The sequence below is a fragment of the Bubalus bubalis genome, chromosome 12 (assembly GCF_019923935.1).
Source record: "Bubalus bubalis isolate 160015118507 breed Murrah chromosome 12, NDDB_SH_1, whole genome shotgun sequence".
Lineage (NCBI taxonomy): Eukaryota > Metazoa > Chordata > Mammalia > Artiodactyla > Bovidae > Bubalus > Bubalus bubalis.
Genome location: NC_059168.1, coordinates 93,961,712 through 93,982,666, shown reverse-complemented (window position 1 = coordinate 93,982,666; position 20,955 = coordinate 93,961,712). Strand labels below are relative to the sequence as shown.

The following is a 20,955-nucleotide window of genomic DNA, read 5'->3' as shown; positions in this document are numbered from 1 at the left end:
ATGTGGTCCTGATGCTGAGTGTGGTGCTCTAAGAAACACCACTAGGCAACTACTCTCCAGCAGGTGTCTGGTAACAGAGGATGATGGTCTTGGAAGCCCCAGAAGGAAAGATCTCAGGTGACAGAGGTGGAGTGTCTAGCGCAGTGATGACAGTAAGGGCTGAGTAGGTGAGCAAGGATCCATACCCCACTTCACCCGCCCTGGTTGGAGGGGATCCGGACGTCCACTCCCTGCCTTTGGATCTGTACTCTCCACACTCCCCAGTGCACCTCCCAGGCTTATGGAGCCCAGACCCACCTCTGCCCAGCAAAGCTCTCCTGGCAGCTGCAGTTGGCCCCCTGGGGCCCCTCCTTACACTGGCCACCGTTGAGACAGGTGATGTTCAGGCTGCACCCCTCTGGTGGGACAGGCAACCTGAGAGAAAGCACAGGGGCTGGACTTGGGTCAGGACACAGGGGACCTGGCCCACCCCCACGCCCTGTGGGTCACTCAGGCAACCTGAGCCTTCTGCATCATCATCCAAGGAATTCAGGGCCACCTCCCACAGGCCCTGCTGGAAGTCATGGAAGCGGTGTCTGGGGTGGAAGGGGTGGGACACCGGGCTGCCACTCTACTGCTCCAGCCCCACCCCCAACAAGGTGTACCACAGCTAGACCCTGGCAGAACCTTTGGCGGCTCAGAGACCTTGGAGGAGCTGATGAAAGGTAAGGACCCTCCAGGGGTAAAAGCAGGCTCCTGGACATAAAGCCTGACCTTCTTTGCAGGGAGAAGGGGAGTCAGACCTCTGCCAGACACCCTTCCATAAGCTTGGCTCCGAAAGAGCTAGAAGTCATAGCCAAACTGAATATGGGAAGCGGCCAAGACTCCGAGCATCTTTCTCTGCCCCTGTCCCACGGGATTCAGGGAGGGGGGAGAGGTCCGTGATGGGCAGCTCCGCAGGAAAGCCTCTTAAGTTTTCTTCCAACACTAGCTCTGGTTCCTCCACCCCCACTCCCAGAGGACAGCTTTGTTTATCTCAACTTTAAATTCACCCGGGTGTCCTGTATTTTATCTGGCAACGCTAGGGGGCTGTTGTTCCCAAGTTACAGATCACAGCGAAGTGGCTCAGAGAAGGGACGGGGCTGGCCGATGGAACCAGCGCTTCCACAGTCGGGCTTCCAGTGTAGTCTGTCCCATCCACCGCCCCCGGGGGCCTACCCTCAACTCCTCACCCCTCGGACCCAGGCCACCCCGGCCGGCCGAGCGCACCTGCAGCGCGGGCCTGCGAAGCCAGGCGGGCAGCGGCACTCGAAGCGACCGTCTGGGTGCGCGTGGCAGCGGCCGCGGGCGCAGGGCGCCGAGCGACACGGGTCGGCGCGGTCCTCGCAGCGCGGGCCCTCCCAGCCCGGGCCGCAGGCGCAGGCGAAGGCGTCGAAGAGGTCGCGGCAGGCGCCGCCGTGCAGGCAGGGCGAGGGGACACACACGGGAGCGCCGCTGCAGCCGAGGTGCGGGGCGGGCGCTCCGGGCCGGGCCGAGAAGGGCTGGAGGGAGCCGGGGGCCGCGCCGGGCCGCGGGCGCGCCAGGGGTAGCGGGTGGCCGCCGAGCGCCACGCGGCCCAGGCAGCCCGTGAAGTTCTCGGCCAGCAGGACGCGCGCGGCGCCCGGGCCGCGCAGGAAGTCCAGGTCGCCGGCCAGGCCACGCAGCGACACCGGCGTCGCCGCGCCATCCAGCCAGAGCAGCCAGCGCGAAGCGACGGCCGCGGGCTGCTCCATGGCCAGGCGCACGCGGTGCCAGGCGCCGTCGGCCACACGCGGCCCTGGTGCTGGCAGCACCGCGCGGGGCAAACCGGGGCCGCTGCGCACGCCGGCCGCCAGCGAGCCGTTGCGCACTGCCAGCCACACGGCGGCCGGGCCGTCCTCAGCGCGCAATAGCCCTGCCTCGGGGTCGCGCGTGCGGAAGACCAGCGAGAGGCCGCTGAGAGCGCTGCCCGATGACGCGTTGTGCCCGCTGAATTCCGCCGGGGGTCCCTCGCGGAACGTGGCCTCCGCCACACCTGCGGGAGGAGAGAGCGTCGGAGGACGGCCTCTCGGCCCCCACACCAACCCAAGCACATCTGGGTGATGTGGGGACCAGTCGCCGCCTCCACTCCCCCAACCCCCGCCGTTTGGGCCTGGGGGCACACACACCCACCTAGGATCTAATCCCAGGAAGTGTTCCCCATACCTCATAGAACTCTCTTACCTCCAGAGAACCAACTCTGGGCACCCACCCCGCCCCCCAGGTCACAAACCAGGCAGTAACACCCCTTCAGAAAATCCGCCCACTCGCTCTTCACTGCAATCCTTTGAACTGTCTTCTTTTTAAAATGCTGAGCATGGGCTTCTCCTGCAGGCGCCCCCATGGCTCCCCCAGAAAGTTCCAAGTTCTTATAAACCTCACAGGCCTTTGCACGTGCTTTGCCCCCTTGCTGATATGTCGTTCCCTGTGCCCAAGGTCTTATTCGCCCTTGAAAACCTAGCAAGTGCTCTCCTCCTCCAGAGAGCCTGTCCTCTGAGTGCAGTGGACTGGGGCTGCAACCATCCTGTCCACTGTCCCTGAGCCCTGAGGCAGGTGGCAGATCTAAGCCAGCTTGGGTGTCCAGCATGTGGGCTGCCCAGGGCAGGCACTCACAGACAAAGCCATCAGGGACCTCCTCACAGGTGGCAGGCGGGAGACAGGGCTGGCCAGGACACCACAGCTGCTGGGCACAGGTGGGCCCGGTGAAGTTGGCAGGGCAGGTGCAGTGGAAGTCATTCCAGGTGATGCGGCAAGTCCCACCATTGAGACAGGGCTCAGGCTGCAGGAGAATCAGGACAGGGACTGGCTCAGGCCTGGGGCTGGCATCTCCCCACCATAAACATCCCTACAGTGGCTCTTCACTGGGCACCTACTGCAGATACATCACCTCCTCACAAACAGATAGGAAAGTAACTAGCATTCCCATTTTTCAGATGAGAAAACTGAGGCTCAGGAGAAACCACCTGCCTGAGTCACCAAGGCAGTAAACAGAGCAGCCCAAGCTCACACCCAGGCTATTCCAATTCTAGGGCTGGTGCTTTGTTCATGACCCTGGGTGTCCCTGTCCACCAAACAACTCCTGCAGAAAGTCTTGGGCAGCCTTCTGCCCAGGCCAGGGTGTCTGTCTCAGACCACAACTGAAAGGGAAGGTATGGGGACTACCAGAGGGCAAGATCAGCTTGCTGGAAAAGAAATGGAAGCAAACCCTGCTCTGTCTTCAGCCTTGGAATCGTGGGCAGGCGCCCCACCTCCTGGTGCTACCCTGACCAGTAGAAGGGCATGCTGACTCCCAGAGATGCAGGGAAGATCCTGGAAAAAGGACCCACCCCTTCCTCTTGGCACTCACATTGCATGTGTCCTCAGAGACGCAGCCCATGGTGAGGTTCCAGGACTGCCCGCGGCCGGGCACGCTGGGCAGGCTGGAGTTCTCCAGCGGTGGTGGAAAGAAGGGGAGGTGGAGGTCATTGAGTCGCACGTCCTGCATGCAGCCTCGGAAGGGCCCACCCCAGGGCTCGGCGTCACCGGGGAGGAGCCTGCCGCCCATGTGCACCTGCTGCCCCACACCCCACAGCTGATCAGGCCCGAAGCTGAGTGTCACCAGGTGGCGGAGCCCGTCATCCCAGCGCCCCGGGAGCACCAGAGCAGGACTGCCCAGTGCCTCTGCCCGGATCTGGCCCTCGCTCAGGAACACTGTCAGGCCAGCGGCCGAATCGTTGGTAAGCTGGAGCAGAAGGCCAGCAGGTTCCCGGGTGCGGAGGAGGAAGGACACGGTGAGGTTGGGGCCTAGCGGCTGGTCGAGTAGGAAGGAGGCAGAGCTCAGGGTGCCCCCCAAGCCAAAGGTGGCAGCAGGAACCTCTGCAGGGAGAGAGGGTGCCAGGCGTGAGGCCTGCAGGCCACGGCAGGCACAGCCACTGCCCTGGGGCCCACCTGGCCCATGCCTCACCATCAGCACACGTGGGACCACTGTAGGGCCGGGGGCAGTCACAATGGAAGTGAGTCCACAGGTCCACGCAGACCCCTCCATGGGCACAAGGCGGAGGCTGGCAGTGCTCCTGGTGCCAGCAGCCCAGGAGGACGTTCTCACCAAGGTCCTCGGGCAGCAGGAGATGCCCATCCACCTGCACATCCTGGAGGCAGCCCGCAAAGGCCACGCCGCCCAGCTGGGTGACGCGGGACCCAGCAGGCGTGGGCGCCGGGGCAGCCGTGGCCATGGGACTGGAGGCCACACAGAGGTGGGCGGGACAGCCTTCATGCCAGAGCCGCAACTCCAGGACCCCCAGGCGGAGCGTCACCTCCACCCGGTGCCAGTGGCCATCATTGAGGGGTGGTTCCAGCAGCCTCAGGACGAGCACATTCTTGCCGTGGCTCCAGAGTGTGGCCTGAAGCCTGGCCTCCACCAGCGCCAGCTCCACGCTGCCTTGAGCGTCAGAGCACGTGGCCAAGGCACCCACACGTATCGTGGTACGAAACCTCAGGGCCAGATCTAGGGAGCTGCCAGCTAGCACCGAAGCCCGTACGGGGTTCCCAGCCACCATGGAGAATGTAGTATTCTGGCCACAGAAAGGTCCATGGGTACCAGGTGGGCAGTGGCAGGTGTAACTGTGAACCCCTGACTCGAAGGTAGGGACGCAGGTGGCAGTTGGTGGGCAAGTGTGGCCCTGGCAGCCGGTGAGTGGCACAGAACAATCCAGTCCACCCCAGGCCTCGGGGCACCCACAGATGTAGCCTGCCACGGTGTCTTCACAGGTCCCACCATGGAGGCAGGGCTCCGACAGGCATTCGTCCATGTCTTCCTGACACGTCGGGCCTTCAGGAGAGACCAGGCCAAGGCTCAGCACCAAGGCCAGAACCACAGTCTTGACCTAGAGCCTACCTGCCTCTTGGGACAAGGAGCTCAGTATCCATCAACTGAACCCATTCCCAATTCTCAAAGGACTTCTTGAGGTCCTTGGAAGTCACTGGAGGCTGGAATCCAGGATGCTCCCTTTGTTCCCACGTCTGGTGAGTCTCCAGGCCCTGTGCGGTCCATCCCCAAAGTGCCTGCTTTCCTCCCACCTTGCCTTCCCGGACTCACGAACTCTCTGGGCCACAGTCTAGCATCCTCTAGTTCACCAGTCTTCAGAACCCCCTCCATCATCCATCTCTACGAGCAGCCAGAGATCTAACGTGTGATCTCTAGTTCACCAGTCTTCAGAACCCCCTCCATCATCCATCTCTACGAGCAGCCAGAGATCTAACGCGTGACCTGGCCCAGCTCCTCTGCTGCGTAATGTCCCATCACTCCCCCTGGCACTCACGATCCCTCATGGCCTGGGCACTATCAGGCGTTCAGATGTCAACCCGCCTCCCTACAGACCTCGAGCTGCCTGTTCCTCCAAGCATTTCCTGGAAGTCCTGCCTCTGGGCTTTCGCTCATACTGCTCCCTCTGCTCGGCATGCCTCATTCTCCCTAACCCTGCCTTTCAAACTCCTACTCATCCAGCAAAGCCCAAATTCAAATGACCAGTCCTCTAAGAGGCCTTCTCTGGCCCTCAACCGCAAGCTACTGTGTCCCTCCCAATTCCTTGCCTACTCCCAGGCACAGTTCCCCAGAACCCTGGATTGAAAATATCTGTTTACACAGTTGAGATCTCCTCCAGGGGCCTGGGTACATCCTTGGTGTCCAGCAAAGGACATGACATGGCCCTTGTGAACGGAGCGATGAAATGGAATAGGGAGCGGGGGTGGGTGTATGCATCTGTGGCGCTGGAGCAGGCCCTGGCTCTAATGCCACCCCCGTCCCTCTACCCTAGGACCCTTGCTCTGGCAGTGGGGTCACCCTCCCTTCCAAGAGCCCCCAGGTCAGGTACTCTGGCCCCAGAATGAATCTAGAAGCCACAGCCCCACCCCTGCTCAGTCACAACCTCCACACAACCACTGAGGCCAGACCTGCCTGCGTAACCCAGCCAGGGGGGACCCAAACTTAGAGAAGCCAGCAGGATTTGAATCCTGGCCCCAGTCAGCCCACAAACACCACCGCCACCTTCCGGGGACGGCCAGCCCCAGCACTCCACCTCCGCCTGCCCGAGGGCCCCACCCTGCCTACCTGCCAGGAGCCACAACACCCGCAGGAAGGTCCCCAGAGCCCGCAGCCCCATTGCATGTCCCCACGGACGGGCTGAGAGTGGCGGGCAGGCACCGAGGCTGGGGAGCCGTGCTCCCCGCCTGGCCAGCTGCCTCCTCCTTCAGCACGGACTCAGGAATGCCAGGCACTGGCCTCCCCCACGCCCAGCACAACCCAAAGGGAGGATGGCAAGGAGCCCAGCCCCACAGCCGGGGTTCCCCCTCCCGGGCCCTGACCTCAGAGGGCTGACCTCCCTGTCACCCGTCAGCTGAGCTCAGCGTGTGGAGGAGCTGGGCTTCCGCTGACCCTACTGAACCTGGGGGATGACACACCCTCGAGAGAGCCCCTCCGGCTTCCTCTGTAAGGCTGGGGGGTCAGAGCCCAAGCTCAGGGGGCCCTGCTGAGGAGAAGCACAGTGCAGAGAGCGCTCTGCAGAGCAGGGCGTGCTGCAGTGGACCCACTGTGTGCCAGGCACCCACGAGGCCACTGCCTCTGGGGCAGGACTCAGGGAACCCCAGCTCTGGGGCGTGGGGGGGAGGAGATGGGCCTTCAGGGTGCCCAGGGGTGTTGGCCACCTGGGAGTGGGAGGCTGAACCCCAGCATCTGTGTGTGGGTGAGGGTGGAAGGGATGGCAATGATCGCCCCCTCCTTCCCCTGGGCTGGGGAGCGGGTGCCCAGGAACCGTGCCAGGGAGAGGAGGCCCTGCATTCTGAGCAGGAATGAGGGCGGGCATGGGGAGGTGCCACAGGCATTCCAGAGGAGCAGGGACGCTCCTTGGGCTCATCAGTGTCCGCAGGGAAGGATGTCTGTGTGTCTGTGTGTCCACCGTACCCGAGGCAGGGAGAGGCCTCTGCAGACCCAGCTCCCCCCCACCCTTCTCCAGACACTGTCCCCCAGCTTTCCGTAACACGGCCCCCACCCTCCACCCACACACGGCCCTGCCGCTTCCACCTCCTCTGTCCCCTTCCCCGCAGGCCCTGGCCTCTGCCCAGCCCTTTGATGTTAGGTGTCTAGAGCTCTCTCTGCCCATCACCCCACACTTCCTCCCAGACAACCTCGGCCGCCTCTGACCCCAACTGCCAGGATGACACTCCTGACCCCCAGTCTCAGCCCCCCACCCAGACTCCTTCGCGTGGGTGCTCCACAAACAGACTCAGGGTGGATGACTGAACCCACCATCCTCTCTACCCAGTGCCACCCAGGGCAGAAACTCAGCCCTCATCTCTGACACATCCCCCTCACGCCTGGAATAACCCTCAGGACCTGGAGCATGCCCCTAGTAAGTATTTCTCAACCTCCACTCCAAAACATTTTCCCTCCACTCCCACCCCCTAAGCCCAGGTCGCAGCTCAGCCCTCTCTCCTGTTGCCTGGGCCACTGCCCCTACCTCCTCCCTAATGTCCTTAACCCCATCAACCCAGCCTCCACACATCAGCCAGAGGGGCTCTTCTTGCCCCAGGCCCACCAACTCTGACCTGGCCCTGCCCCAGTGCCCACCCGACCCCGGGCACCTGTGTAGCCGTCTGGACAGTGGCACTGGAAGCCATTGGGCAGGTCCTGGCAGAGGCCTCCACTGAGGCACGGCCGAGAGGCACACTCGTCCACATCCTCGCCGCAGTCGTCCCCTGCAAGAGGCCCAGCTGTGGTTCCCTCGGCCCCCTCAGAGCCCAGCTGGAACTGGAAACGGCCCATTTTTACAGCTAGGGAGACTGAGACCAGAGAGAAATGCTTGAACCCAACTCCAGCATCCCTCCCCTGCACCTGGACACTACAGACCTGCTTCCCTAGAAGTGGGGCAGGGGGCTCACCCTCAAAGCCCGGAGGGCAGCGGCACACGAAGCCAGCAGCCTGGCGAAAGCTGAAGTCATCTGGGAAAGTGGCCTGGACGCCCCCATAGAGGGTCGGATCCGAGCGTTGCAGGCACTGGCCCCCATGCTGGCAGGGGCCCACCGCACATTCGTCCTCATCCACCTCGCAGCGCTCGCCACTGTAGCCTAGGGACACACACATGGGCATCGGGTCACACGGGGCCACCAGGCAGCACTCCTCCACTGCTGCCAAGCCCGCCAGGGCCAGGCTGGGACAGCAACTCAGAACACCAATCCAGATACTCTGAGGCAGGGGCACACAGGGGACAGGAGTGACCGGGACCGCCTTCACCAGCAACATGTGACTAATATCACTAGTATTTCTAGGATCACTGAGCACTCTGCTCCTGCAGGGCCCTGTGCCAAGGCTTCGTGGGCTTTACTCATTTACTCTCCTCACAATGGGCTTCCCAGGTGGCTCAGTGGTAAAGAATCCACCTGCCAAGCCGGAGACCTGGGTTCGATCCGGAGAAAGTTCCCCTGGAGAAGGAAATGGCAACGGACGCCAGTATTCTGATAATCCCACGGACAGAGGAGCCTGGCAGGCTACAGTCCATGGGATCGCAAAAAGTCTGACAGGACTGCGCAGCGGCTCCCAACAGCCCAGGAGTAAGTGCTATGATCAGCCCTGCTTCGCAGATCGGGAAACCGAGGCCCAGAGAAGCTGCAGTCACGTGCGCGCACTCTGCACCAGCGCACACCCGCACTGGCATCCCAGGCCGGGCCACCGCACCCTGTGCCCGCGCCCCTCCGGGAGCGCGCGCGCGCGCATGCGCACACACCTGGCCAGCAGAGGCAGCGGAAGCTCCCGAGGCCCTCGAGGCAGGACGCGTTGTTCGCGCAGGGCGCCGACGCGCACTCCAGAATCTCCAGCTCGCAGCGCTCGCCCTCGTAGCCCGTGTCCGCGCAGTCGCATCGGAACCTGAAGGGAGCGCGCGGCCCGAGCTGAGCACGTGCCCGAGCCCCCAGCCCCCTGCCTCGCGCCCCTCCCCGTACCCTCGCGCCGGCACACCGCGCAGCCTCCCAGCCCGGGGGCACGGCCTCCCGCTCACCCGTTGACCAGGTCGCGGCACACGCCCCCGTGTGCGCACGGCTGGCTCTGGCACTCGTCCAGGTCCAGCTGGCAGCTGGCGCCCCCGTAGCCCGGCGCGCACACGCAGCGGTAGGAGCCCACGCCGTCCAGGCACGAGCCCCCGTGCAGGCAGGGCGCCGAGGCGCACTCGTCCACCTCCGTCTCGCAGGTCACGCCTGGACAGGGCCCGAGACAGACGGACATCTGCATGCCCAGAGGGAGAGCGGAAGAAGCCGAGCCAGGCTGACCCCAGACCCACTCCAGACAGCGTGACCAGCAGCGGAATGTCAGGATCCGGAGAGGATCCGTTGGTGCGTCTTTCCAGAGCAGGTGTTTCTTGAGCCAGCAATAGCAGTGAGAGGGAAACAACACATACCTCCCTGGCCCCTAGAGCTCACCGCAGTCTAGCCCGGGACACGGGGGATTAGTCAATATTACGTAAATGAGGATTGATTTTTCTATTTTGATAAGCTTTACTGTGGGTACGTGCTAGATGCTGTGACGGCGAGAGTCAGGGTCTTAGCCTGGGGAGTCGAGAAAGATGAGAAGGCATTGTCTAGACTAAGATAAGTGCTTGTGCGGGTAGTTGGATTCCAGGGAAACTGTTGGTGAAGACAAGGGGAGAGTGGAGAAGGTGGGGCAAGAAAGCGGGTGGTGACAGGCCTTGGGGCCAAGTAACACGATCCGACCTTATCCTAAAAGTTTTAGGCGGCTGACTTATACGGTCTTTTCTACATTTTAGAAGGCTCACTCTGCTGGCTTTTTGTGGAGGGTGTAAGGAGGGACCCCAGCAAGGAGAGGCACTCCCCAGTGAAAGATGCTGGACCAAGGTAACCAGCTCCTTCGGGTTTTCCCTTGTACCGTCTTGCTTTTTTTTAATTTATTTTTTTAATTGAAGGATAATTGCTTTACAGAATTGTGTTGGTTTCTGACAAACTACCATCTTGCTTTTAAAACTGAAAATCCTGTGTCCTGGGAACCCTCTCAGTCCTGGACAAAATTAAATCAGTTGGGACACTTGTGGGAGGGGCTGCGTGGATGAAAGGAGATAGAGGAGCTCAGAGATTGGAAACGAGCTGCCAGAGTTCATCGTGGAGCCCACTTGCCTTCGAACACTCCGGTGGCCCTGCCTCTGCTCCCTCAGTGGGATTGGTCATGGGGGGCCAGGGACCCAGCTGACTCCAGCTGGAACCTTCCCCCATTCCCGGCTCAGTGAGCACAAAACAGAGCCCCTCCTTCCTGTGACCCAGCCCCACTCCCACCCTCTGTGCCAGGGGGAGCCAGGCCCAGGCGGCCTGGAATCCCAACCTCCCCCGCCTGGCTCAGAGTGGAAGGAGCAGGAAATGAATCACAGCAGATGCTGCCCCCACTCATATCCACAGCTCACCCAGAAAGCATTACCCAAAGCGTCAGCACCGCACATCCGGGCACGCACACACCTGCTGGCACCCCCCACCCAGACGGTTCCCACAAATGCATTCAGGGAGTCCAGAAACCCGTGGATGCTGGCAGAGACAGAGGCCTTTTGCATGACCTCCTCACACGTCCACAACTAATCTGTCCAGACACCTGCACTCTCACGTGATGAGAAAGGTACACAGAACCCACTTCCGAAGTTTCATTTTCATCTGTGTGCCGAGATGTCTCTCCATGATACAGCTCCTCTCCTGGAGCCCAGCCCCCCAGTCTGTATGCCTACCTCTGAGTGACCTCAAACTGCCCTCTGCAGTCAGAGAGAGTCATCTGAATTCAGGAACCCAGAGTGTCCACACTGCAGGTTCCCGGCTGCCCTAAATCCAGCCTCACCCCCAGACCTGTCCCAGCTGTGCCCTCCTTCCTGATGTGCATGCAGTTGCTCCAGGTTGCTCTCAACTTGGAGCCTGGATGGGACCGGGACGGGAACATACTCTGGAGGAAGGAACTGTCCCCCTCAAGACATCCCTGGGGGTACATCTACATTACAGTTTGAGCAAGACCACCAGTGTCTCTGCAGGAGCTGGGGGGGGCTACTCACAGGGGTGGGGGGTCTGCATGACAACCTGAACCATACCGGGGTGTTCATGCTCTCGAAGCATCAGATGAGCCACCAAATGACAGGTCTGGAGTGAATCGATACTGGAAATACTGTCTAGACGTGTCCTCATTAAAGCCAAACCACGCCTATCTGTACTCTAGTCCCAGAGACGCCCGAAGGGTGTCTCCGCCCCAATCATCACCCAAACCCCACAAGGGACTGAAATAACATTGTCCAGTGCCTGTTCTGTGCCAGGCACTGTGCGAGTTCTCACTCACCCACATTCTCATCCAGAGCTGCCAGGGTAGCCTGAGAAGCATCAGTTCCGCAGCACGACCAAGAGTGGGTACACCCCAGAACTGCCAGGGTGCCTAGAGGGGGTCTCTATGCTAAGGCCAAAGCCAAATTCACGATCTGACCTCTTTGAGTCGCTGACAGGACCAACATTACACATGTCTCCAGGGACAGCTGGGGCCGTTACCTTCATAGCCGAGGGGGCAGTGGCACTCGTAGCGATCGGCCAGGTTGTGGCAAGTGGCCCCGTGGTGGCAGGGCCGGGACGCGCACTCGTCGATGTCCAGCTCACAGTGTGGACCCTGGAATCCTGGCACACAGTAGCAGCGGAAGTCATCAAGCCCTGGGCCCTGGGGCACACACAGAGCGCCGTGGTGGCATGGCTGACTGGCACAGCCCCGGGGCTCTGGGGGCACGCAGCTGTAGCCAGCATTCTCTGTAGCCTGGCACTTGGTCCCTGGAGCGCACGGGTCTGAGGCGCAGGCGCCCGGGGTCTCCGAAGGCACCGTCCCTGCAGAGAAAGGAGACTGGCTGGGCAGGGTGGACAGGGGCTGCTGGGATACCTCTCTCCCCACACCCAGGCCCATCCCCAGATCCCAGAGTTGGTGAGCAGCGGAGGTCGTCCGGACTCAGGAGAGAGGGCCAGGGGGTCTACAAACAAGGTCCCAACAGGCACCCAGATCTGGGAATGGTTTGGGGAGTGTCTCCTCCGTAAAGGAGGACCCAGGCTGCCTGACTCCCCAGGCAGAATTAGTGAGCAGACGTCCCCTGACCCTGTGAGCTCCGTGCTCCAGTGCCCGCACATCCCCGCAGCACCCCTTGCAGGCAGGCAAGCAGTCCCTGTTGGGCCCACTTTACAGGAGAGCAGGTCCAGGCTCAAGTGTGAAAGTGAGGTCTCTGGCCTGAGTCCTGGCTCAGCCTTCAAGGTCCATCCTCGTGCTCCAGCCCCACCTGGGGAGGGGTCCCTGGCCTCCCACTGCCCACTCCGCCACTCCCGCTGGGGGTCTGGTAATTCCATCCCTACGTGAAACTGGAGATGGAGGACTTCAAAGGCCCCTCTCCCCACTCCACCCCGCTTCCCCTCCCTGAACTTCTCACCGGATCTGCCATCAGTAAATGTGAGCTGCCGCACTGGCCGCAGTCACAGGGTTCAGGGCAGGTAGTGAGACGTGCTGACCAAACTCCCAGCTCCAGCCACTGGACACGTCTCCACGAGGCAGAGCTCCCTCTGTTAGAGGGTCACCTCCTGCTCCGCGGCCCGCCTCCCTCCCGCCCTCCTTTGCTAAGGGCCTGTCGGTGTCAAGCTGGTGTAAGACCGTCTGAGCCACCAGGGAAGCCCAAAGTGAAAGTGAAGTCGCTCAGTCGTGTCCGACTGTTTGCGACCCCATGGACTGTAGCCTACCAGGCTCCTCCGTCCATGGGATTTTCCAGGCAAGAGTGCTAGAGTGGATTGCCATTTCCTTCTCCAGGGGATCTTCCCAACCCAGGAATCGAACCGGGGTCTCCCGCACTACAGACAGACGCTTTACTGTCTGAGCCACCAGGGAAGCCCCTGTAAGAACTTAGAAGCTGTGAAGGCAGAGAGCCCTGGGTTCAAACCCTAGTTCAAAACAAGCTGTGAGACCTCGGGCAAGTCGTTTCTCCTACTGAGGGATGATAACGTACGTGCCTGGTAGGATGAGGGCAGATTGCAAGCCTTGGGACGGCAGTCAAGTGCCCACACGTTCAAAGAACTCCGTACGTGATGGGGGAGGGGAGCGGCCCCCAAGAAGGAGGCACACCCCCGCCCCCCTCCACCCCCCACCCCCGCACCTGGTGCTCCAAGGTGCCCCACCCCCACCCAGGTTGTCATCCAGACACTAACCAGGCCCCAGCACAGCTTCGAGCCCTGTGCCTCCCCTCCCCTCCCCAGCGAAGACCCCCAGATAAGGCTCGACAGCCTCTCAGGCGTCATCCACATTCCAGCAGGCAGGGCGGTCCACCGGCAGGGAGACAGAGGTACCAGCCAATGATCCAAGGAGAGACCTCCTGTCAGCCCCACCCCCGGCTCCCAAAGCACGTGGTACAACTCAGCACGGGCTCACTCCCGGAGATTCTCACTAAGAGGGGGTTGGGGCAAGCACCCACCCAGGGCCGGGCCTGTGCCAAGGGGGACAGAGGGTCTGAAACACTGTCCGGCCAAGACGACCTGGGGCGCTGAGGTTCACAGACCCTCTCTGCCCACAGCCCCACTCCCCCAAGCCTGGTCGCATGGGTGAGGACAGGGGGCTTCTGGGCCTCTGGGAGGGGCTTATGGGCAGCTTGTCTTTTTCCCGCCCTGAGCCATGATGGCTGGTCAGCCTTGTCCCCCAGGGCTAAACAGTCTGAAGGAGAGGGGAGGATGCTGTGATGGGCATCAGACCAGCTTGTGTGAACAGTGGGGTGTGAGCAGTGCCCACCTTGTGACTGTTGTGAGGAGCCACCGAGGGGACGTGAGTGAAGCCCTGCTGGGCACTAGTGAGCCTTCAGTGAGAACTCTGGCCATTTTGACCTGGGTCCCTGGACCCAGCGCCCTCAGGAGGATCAGCACAGCAACCGCAGCTCCCACTGTGAGGAACCCTGTCTCCTAGGTCCTGTGCCAGCAGGCCCTTCATTTGATCCCGACAAGGTGTCACTCCTCGTGTGTGTGACCCAAGGGTTCTTGTTGTTGTTGTTTAGTCGCTGAGTCGTGCCCGACTCTCGCGACCCCATGGACTGTATCCTGCCAGGCTCCTCTCTCCATAGGATTTCCCAGGCAAGAATACTGGAGTGGGTAACCATTTCCTTCTCCAGGGGATCTTCCCTACCCAGGGATCGAACCCCAGGGATCGAACCCCAGGGATCGAATACCCTACGTTGGCAGGAGGATTCTTTACCGCTGAGCCACCAGGAAAGCATGACCATCCTAAGGGATCCCACCCCAATCTGGAGCTTTGCCCCCTGATTCAGAACCCTCTATTTCAGAGCAGACTGGAGAGACAGCGCCTGGGGGGACAGGGAAGGTGCTTTGTCCCTGAAGGAGCAGGTGGCCCCAGGAGACAGAGCCCGGCCCCACTGAGGAAGGAGTTTTCCTGCAGGCAAAGAGGGAGGGAGCCCTCTGTCCCAGGAGGCATGCAGTGGAGCGGAGTTCTGCACCAGAGGGACAGCCATCTCTCTTGTGTAATCTGTTTTCACATTTACCTTAGGGGGTAGAGAGTGCTACCATTCCTTTTTCACAGTTGAGGAAAGTGACGCTCAGAGATAAGCGACTTCACAGTTTCCCAAGAGGGCCTGGAATCCAAACCCAGGTCTCACTGCTCCAGAGCCTCCACCCTGGGGGGTTCCAGCATCACCCCAGGGCCTGTATTAAGAATACAGATGCTAGGGCCCCACTCCAGACCCAGAGATGCAGAACTGTTGGGTTCCGAGGCCCAAGAATCTTCACTGCAACATGCTCCCTGGGGAGTTCTTTGCACACTGAGGCTTGGGAACGAGCACTGACCTTGGGCTCTCTGCCTTCAGGGAGCCAGCCCAGGAGGCCAGGCTCGCCCAGGGCTGAAAGGAGGAGAGGTGAGGATGGCGGGTCAGAGGCGGGGCCTTCCTGGTCTGGCTGGAGGGGCGTGGCCTGTTGCCAGGGTGACGAGGGGCCTGTGCTTATCTTTACAAATCCTTCCTGACCTCTCAGGCTGCTTGGGACGACCTGGCCAGGGAAGGATTAACGGACACTCGCCCCTCCCCTCGGACCTGCTGCCCTGCCCTGGAAGGCCCAGAACCCACCTCCCGGAAAGGAATCTTCTTCGAGCAAAGGACAGGATTATAGTAACAGGAACCGTTTGTGAGTGCATGTGTAGCTCTGCTACGTGTCTTATATCACGTTATTGAGTTTGAGTTAAACTGGAAAGGATGGGGGCCATTAAGAAAACTTCTGTTTAACTTGCCCAGGATCACCCCTCGAAAAACTAAGCAGCAGATCATTTCCAGCCTTGTGAGAAGTCCACATCTCCCAGTGCTTCTGAAACGCCCATCCTGCAAATTCTCAATTGCCACCCACATATTGTCACTTTAGAGCATTCTAGCCCAGCCTCCCCCAGGCACTGAAAGAGACTCCAGACGCAGAAGGTTTGCCTAAGAGTGCAGTTTCCAATATCAGCCTGGGCGGAGAGGGCAGTCTTCCCTGTCCACCCTGAACCCAGCTGCTAGCAATCCCAGGGTGTTCCAGGCCTTGCTGGTGCCTAGTAATGCCTACATTATGTGCACTTGTAACAGGCCTAGTGAGAACTGCCAACTCATGAGAAGTGTTTGCTGAAGGTGGGTTTTGTGAAGCTTCTCATCTTGACAACGCAAAAAAGAGAATATATCTAAGAAGCCACCCAAGATCCCTTAAGACATGCTTCTAGGGAAGAAACTATCCATCTAGCAGCATGAGGCCCCAAGGGCAGGGCTGAAACAGCGCAGCGCAACTGAGAGCCATCCGGAAAGGGCTAAAGGACTCTAACAAGGGAGGAGAGTTCCTTCGGGACAGTCTTTTACAAGAATGTTTATCTCCTGAGGTTAAAAGGCAGCATTTTGATGATCCCAACAATAGCCGTCATGGATCCACAGCCTATCCTTTGTCCTCATTGACAAATCCCAGTGTTTCCAAACCACGATCTCAGAGGGCTGGAGCCATGGAGGCAGGCACTTTCTGGAAGGAGGGTGAGGCCAAGCAAATGGGTTTCCAGACCTGCCACCCCAACAGGCCACTTTTAACTGTTAGTGGCCTCTGGCTTCTGTCTAAAATTTCCTTTGAAACGGGGTTTCACGCCAAACCTAATTTAGAGAACCACTGCATTTTCTTGCTGAATTCTTGTAGCAGCTCTCAGCATGAGCTGGTTTGCTGCCTTTAGAGAGAAGCACAGAGAAAAGAGGTGACTGCCCATAGACTTGTCCCATAGGCGGCTGTGAAATCCTGGCCCTGCCACACACCAGGTGTGATTCTGGGCAAGTTACCCTGGCCCTGCCACACACCAGGTGTGATTCTGGGCAAGTTACTGACCCTCTTGGGGTCTCGCTTTCCTCCTATGTAAACTGGGGGTATCAGAGTTGACCTCACAGAGCTGTTGTGAGAATTAAATTCCATCATGCTAGCACAGTAGCTTTGGACTGCAGGGAGATCAAACCAGTCCATCCTAAAGGAAATCAACTGAATATTCACTGGAAGGACTGATGCTAAAGCCAAAGTTCCAATACTTTGGCCACCTGACTCAAAGAGCTGACTCACTGGAAAAGACCCTGATACTGGGAAAGATTGAAGGCAAGAAGAGAAGTGGGCAGCAGAGGATGAGATGGTTGGATGGCATCACTGACTCAGTGGACATGAATCTGAGCAAATTCGGGGAGAAGGACAGAGGAGCCTGGCATGCTGCAGTCCAGGGAGCCACAGAGAGTTGGCTATGACTTAGCAACTGAACAACAGCAAAAATCCAGCAGCACAGTGCTGCCACGTAAAGGCTGGTGTATTATTTATTCATTATCTTTACATGGGGCAAACAGTGACTATCCAACAAATCCTGATGTTAGGGTGCTAGCATGTGGCTCCTTCTCCCCGCCTCTGTCTTCCAGGTCCCCACGCAGCTCGGGCTGGAGGAGGAGCTGGGTTTAAGGGCTGGACTCGCCACCCCTTTGTCAGCCAGGCTCCCCGGGTGAGCAGGCGGCAGGGAGGGAGGGATGTGAGAGCCCGACATGCCCCACTGTGCTTCAAGATGCCTGGTGCTCTCCTAGCAACCAGTCAGGCTTTTGTGGCCGAGCGGGCCCAGACGGAGGGGCCCCGCTCAGGGCCTGGTAGGGGTGGGCGGCAGAGCCAGAGGCCCAGGGCATCCAGAACCCCATCCCCTCTGGAATGGAAATTACTTTTCAAATGATGTCATCTCCTGCCCTTGCCCTCCTGGCAGTCATGCCCTGGGGTCCTGGTCTCCAGAAATATTCATTCCCATAGCACCCCCACCCAAGCTTTCTGGGGATCCCTAGGGAGGGGGCTCCCTGTGCTGAAATCGCAGGGGGAAAGGCTGGCCCTGGGGATCCCAGCAGGGCTAGGTGGGGGTGAGTGTGTGGATCAGTGTCCGTGCCCTTCTGCAGCGCCCATCTACTCAGTGTTCACTCTGCCACAAGGTTCACGGAAAGGCACACTAGCGCACGAACGCACACCCATGTGTGTCACGCACAGGTGGGTGTGTGTGCTCAAGTGCATGTGTGCTGGCTCTACATGTGCCTGTGGACACCTGTTCATATGGTGGTGCGTGCCCTGGTGCACGCCACCTGACTGTGCTGCTGTGGGGGGGTGTGCATGTGAATGCACACATGTGGCTTATGTGTGCACATGTGTGTGCAGGTGCGTGTGTGCATGTGTGTGATCTATATGTGTGCACTCTCGGGTTGGGGACAGACACCAGATACCCAGACCAGGACTCCGTGCCCCTCGTGCAGAGAGCAGAGAGCAGGCCCCAGCTCCTCTTCGATTTGCCTCAGGGCCCAGCTTATAAGCCCCCATCCCTCCCTTCACCTCAGTTTCCTCGCTGCACACGGTGGGGGGTGGGGGGACCTCATCCTCCCCAAGGACCCGGCAGAGGGGAGCTGAGACAAAGGTTTTGTGAGCTGGGTCCTGTTAGAGGCTGAAGAAGGTCACAGGTAGGGGCCTGGGGGGGACTCTGAGGAGGTGGGGGCTCCCCCAGCGGCTGGGTTGCAGAGGCCAGGCCACCCTCCTGCGCAAGGCTTCCCAGGCCTGGCCCCGTAGCTATAGTGACCAAGACAAAGCATCCCCAGACCCCCCAGGAAGAATTCCAGCCCGCGCACACGTGAATCCACTTGGACAAAAGCAAAAACCTCTTGATGAACAGTCTGGCTTCACAAAGCCCTTTCAGCTTGATCTGGGAATGCCAGGAGTGTGGGGGGCAACAGTACCCAGCCACCCCCCAGGGACCCCAGAGCATCCCCAGCCCTGTCCCTCACACACACACACACACACACACACACACACACACACACACACCCATGAAAGCGAGGCAGGCAGAAACCCTGCGTCTCTTTCCCTCTTCTCCACCGCAATCCACTGGGCTGGGGTCTGCGGCCCCCACCCCATGTCCTTATGTCAAGAGCAGAGACAGTTCATCCCACTCGATAACTTATGCCCCACAACTCACACTGGGATATAGCCCATCACACCCACAGAGCCTCAGATACAACTGCTGGCTCGTGCAGGACAGCTGTCCCCCCTCACAACTTAAATGCACCCACAACGCACCGTCCACAACCTGCACACAGCTCACATCAGACTCCCCAGACTCAGGCCTCACAGGCAGAACACCCCAGCCCAACGCCCCCCACCCCCCGCCTTACAGGGCACAACAGCCCACCCATTACCCAGACCACAGGGACCACAGCTGGCCAAGATCCCCCCAGAAAGTCCCCCCTGGATGGCACGAGCTCCAGTGCCCCACAGCAGCGCACCCTGTGCACCTCACCGTCGGGCCTGGCGCCCACATGGACAGCCCCACGGCCTGGGCTGTCTGCTTTGTGGACAGACCTAGCCCCAGGCTCCCCAAGCCTGGGACCCCAACTCACCAGCCGGTAGGGCGAGGACTGGGGCCCTGTGCAGCAGCAGCAGCAGCAGCAGGAGATGGGCCGAGGGCCTGGGGTCCCAGGTCCCAGGCCGGGCCAGCGCCATGGCAGCACTCTGCTCGGCGGCTGTGGGAACAGGCGGCCAGGCTGGCTCCACACCCCCCTCTCCCTCCAACCAGCACTAATGCTGTGGACAGAGGCCCGGCCCCGCCCGCCCGCCCCTCCCCTCCCCCTCCCCCTCCCCCTCCCCCTCCCCTCCCTGGCGGCTCCACCTTGAGCAGCGTTCTAGAGGAGGGGTCTGAGCCACCCCTCTCCCCCAGGCCCGGGGCCCCAGACTCCAGATGAGGCCTCAGGAGCCCCCATGGGTCTGACCTCATCTCAGGGCCCACCCCTCTCTCCCTCCTGAACCGCAGCCCCCCCACCGCCTTGTCCTCCCACCTCTCAGGTCCTGCTGCCTCAGCCTCCCAGAGACATTTCTGTTCTGGGGACTGTTCTCACCAGAGGATCCAGCTACTCCCAAATCCTCCCAGCAATCCCACTCTGCCCTCCTCCCCATCATCTCTCAGCTCCCTCCCCAGCCTGGCCAAGCTCCCCTCCCAGACCTCCCCTCTGCTGGAAGCTGCAGCCCCTACCACTCAGCCTGGTCCTCCCATCCTGCTCCCTCCCAGGGCTCCCTCCCACCCACAAAGGCGCCCACCCCCTCCCCACCACCCTTCCCCGTGCCGCTGAAGCCCCCCTCCCCACGTTCAGTCCACCACCAACTCCTGGCAGCTCTTCCTTCTCCAAGTCCATTGGTCTCCCCACCCCTTCTCTGCACTCCCACACTGCCACACACAGCCCCTCTCACCTCAGCCCCCAGGCTAAGGCCCCCATTCTCACCACCCCCTCACCAGACAAACTGAGTCTCTTCTATTTCTCCCCTTTGCCTAGATCTTCGCCTTTGCTGTTTATGACTCCAGAAGCCTCCCTACAGTCCAAGGCAGCCCATTACGGCAGCTCTGAGCGGCAAGCTTTCCCTGCTCTACTGCTGGGAAGTCCTTCTTGTTGTCTAACCTTACAGTCTCCTGCTGTACTTGATGTTTGCTTGCTCCAGGCTGGAGAGGGGAATAGTATCTATTTGCGTGAAGAAGGAGGAGTTCTTTCGAGGACCTGGACCCAGGAATCTAGGTCATCTCAAAGGCACTACAACATCAAAACGCAGCCCATTCTTCCACTGCCCTCAGCTGCGGTGAAAGGAGAATCCCCTCACTGAAAGGACTTCCTGAAATGAGCAGCTGGCCCCTGCCAACTCACCCCTCATGCCCCAATTCAGTGACCATGGACTCAGGCCTCCCAGGCCCTCTGCTGGGCTCTGTATGTGTCCCGGACACCCCGAGGGCACTGTCCGGAGAGACAGACCTGAGTAATTGATGGAGCTCCAGGCTGCGTGGGAGGGATGGGCAATGGTCCGTAGCAGTTCTGGGAAGGGAGCGGTGGGTGTCACGCAGGTCATGGGCAGCAGTGGCTCCGCTGTCCTTCAGCGCCAGGAAGTGCTCAGAGAGGGAACCGAAGGCCTGGGCGGGCCCCTGTCCAATCCCTGCCCCATCTCCACCCTCCCGGCTTGGTCCTTATGGGGTGGGGGCTGCTTCTTGCTTTTTACAAGTGAAGTGTTAGTTGCTCAGTCCTGTCCGACTCTTTGTGACTCCATACATTGTAGCCCGCCAGGCTTCCCTGTCCATGGGATTCTCCAGGCAGGAGTACTAGAGTGGGTTGCCATTTCCTTCCCCAGGGGGATCTGCCCAACCCAGGGATCAAACCTGGGTCTCCTGCATTGCAGGCGGATTCTTTACCATCTGAGCCACCAGGGAAACCCCGGTTTCTGGAGCTCCCCACCAAAATCATCTTTAATTCTCTCACCTCTCCCTGCTCCACGTGGAAGCCCTTCTCCACCTGTTGGGAAAAGTACAGTCTCATCAGCTGAACAGATCCAGGTTTGAGC

At 60.4% G+C, this 20,955-nt stretch overlaps 1 protein-coding gene and 1 long non-coding RNA gene across 3 annotated transcripts in view; one reads left to right on the top strand and one right to left on the bottom strand.

Moving 5' to 3' along the window:
* Positions 1-19,123, bottom strand: part of CRB2 (crumbs cell polarity complex component 2) — a 31,042-nt gene extending 11,919 nt beyond the window's left edge. For both annotated transcript variants that reach the window (XM_044926323.2, XM_025262351.3), the window contains exons 1-11: positions 18,981-19,123; positions 11,575-11,898; positions 9,060-9,255; positions 8,790-8,929; positions 7,948-8,133; positions 7,651-7,764; positions 3,980-4,843; positions 3,383-3,891; positions 2,650-2,815; positions 1,249-2,032; positions 298-414 (exon numbers count right to left, since the gene is read on the bottom strand). In XM_044926323.2, coding sequence (XP_044782258.2) covers positions 298-414; positions 1,249-2,032; positions 2,650-2,815; positions 3,383-3,891; positions 3,980-4,843; positions 7,651-7,764; positions 7,948-8,133; positions 8,790-8,929; positions 9,060-9,255; positions 11,575-11,898; positions 18,981-19,083 — 3,503 coding nt within the window. In that variant the 5' untranslated portion in view covers positions 19,084-19,123. The remainder of the gene's footprint in view (positions 1-297; positions 415-1,248; positions 2,033-2,649; positions 2,816-3,382; positions 3,892-3,979; positions 4,844-7,650; positions 7,765-7,947; positions 8,134-8,789; positions 8,930-9,059; positions 9,256-11,574; positions 11,899-18,980) is intronic.
* On the top strand, positions 9,253-11,556 carry LOC123328644. The gene is made up of 3 exons (XR_006543614.2): positions 9,253-9,390; positions 9,822-9,909; positions 9,994-11,556. It is a non-coding gene; the product is annotated as an uncharacterized LOC123328644 (long non-coding RNA).
* Positions 19,124-20,955: the final 1,832 nt, after the last annotated feature.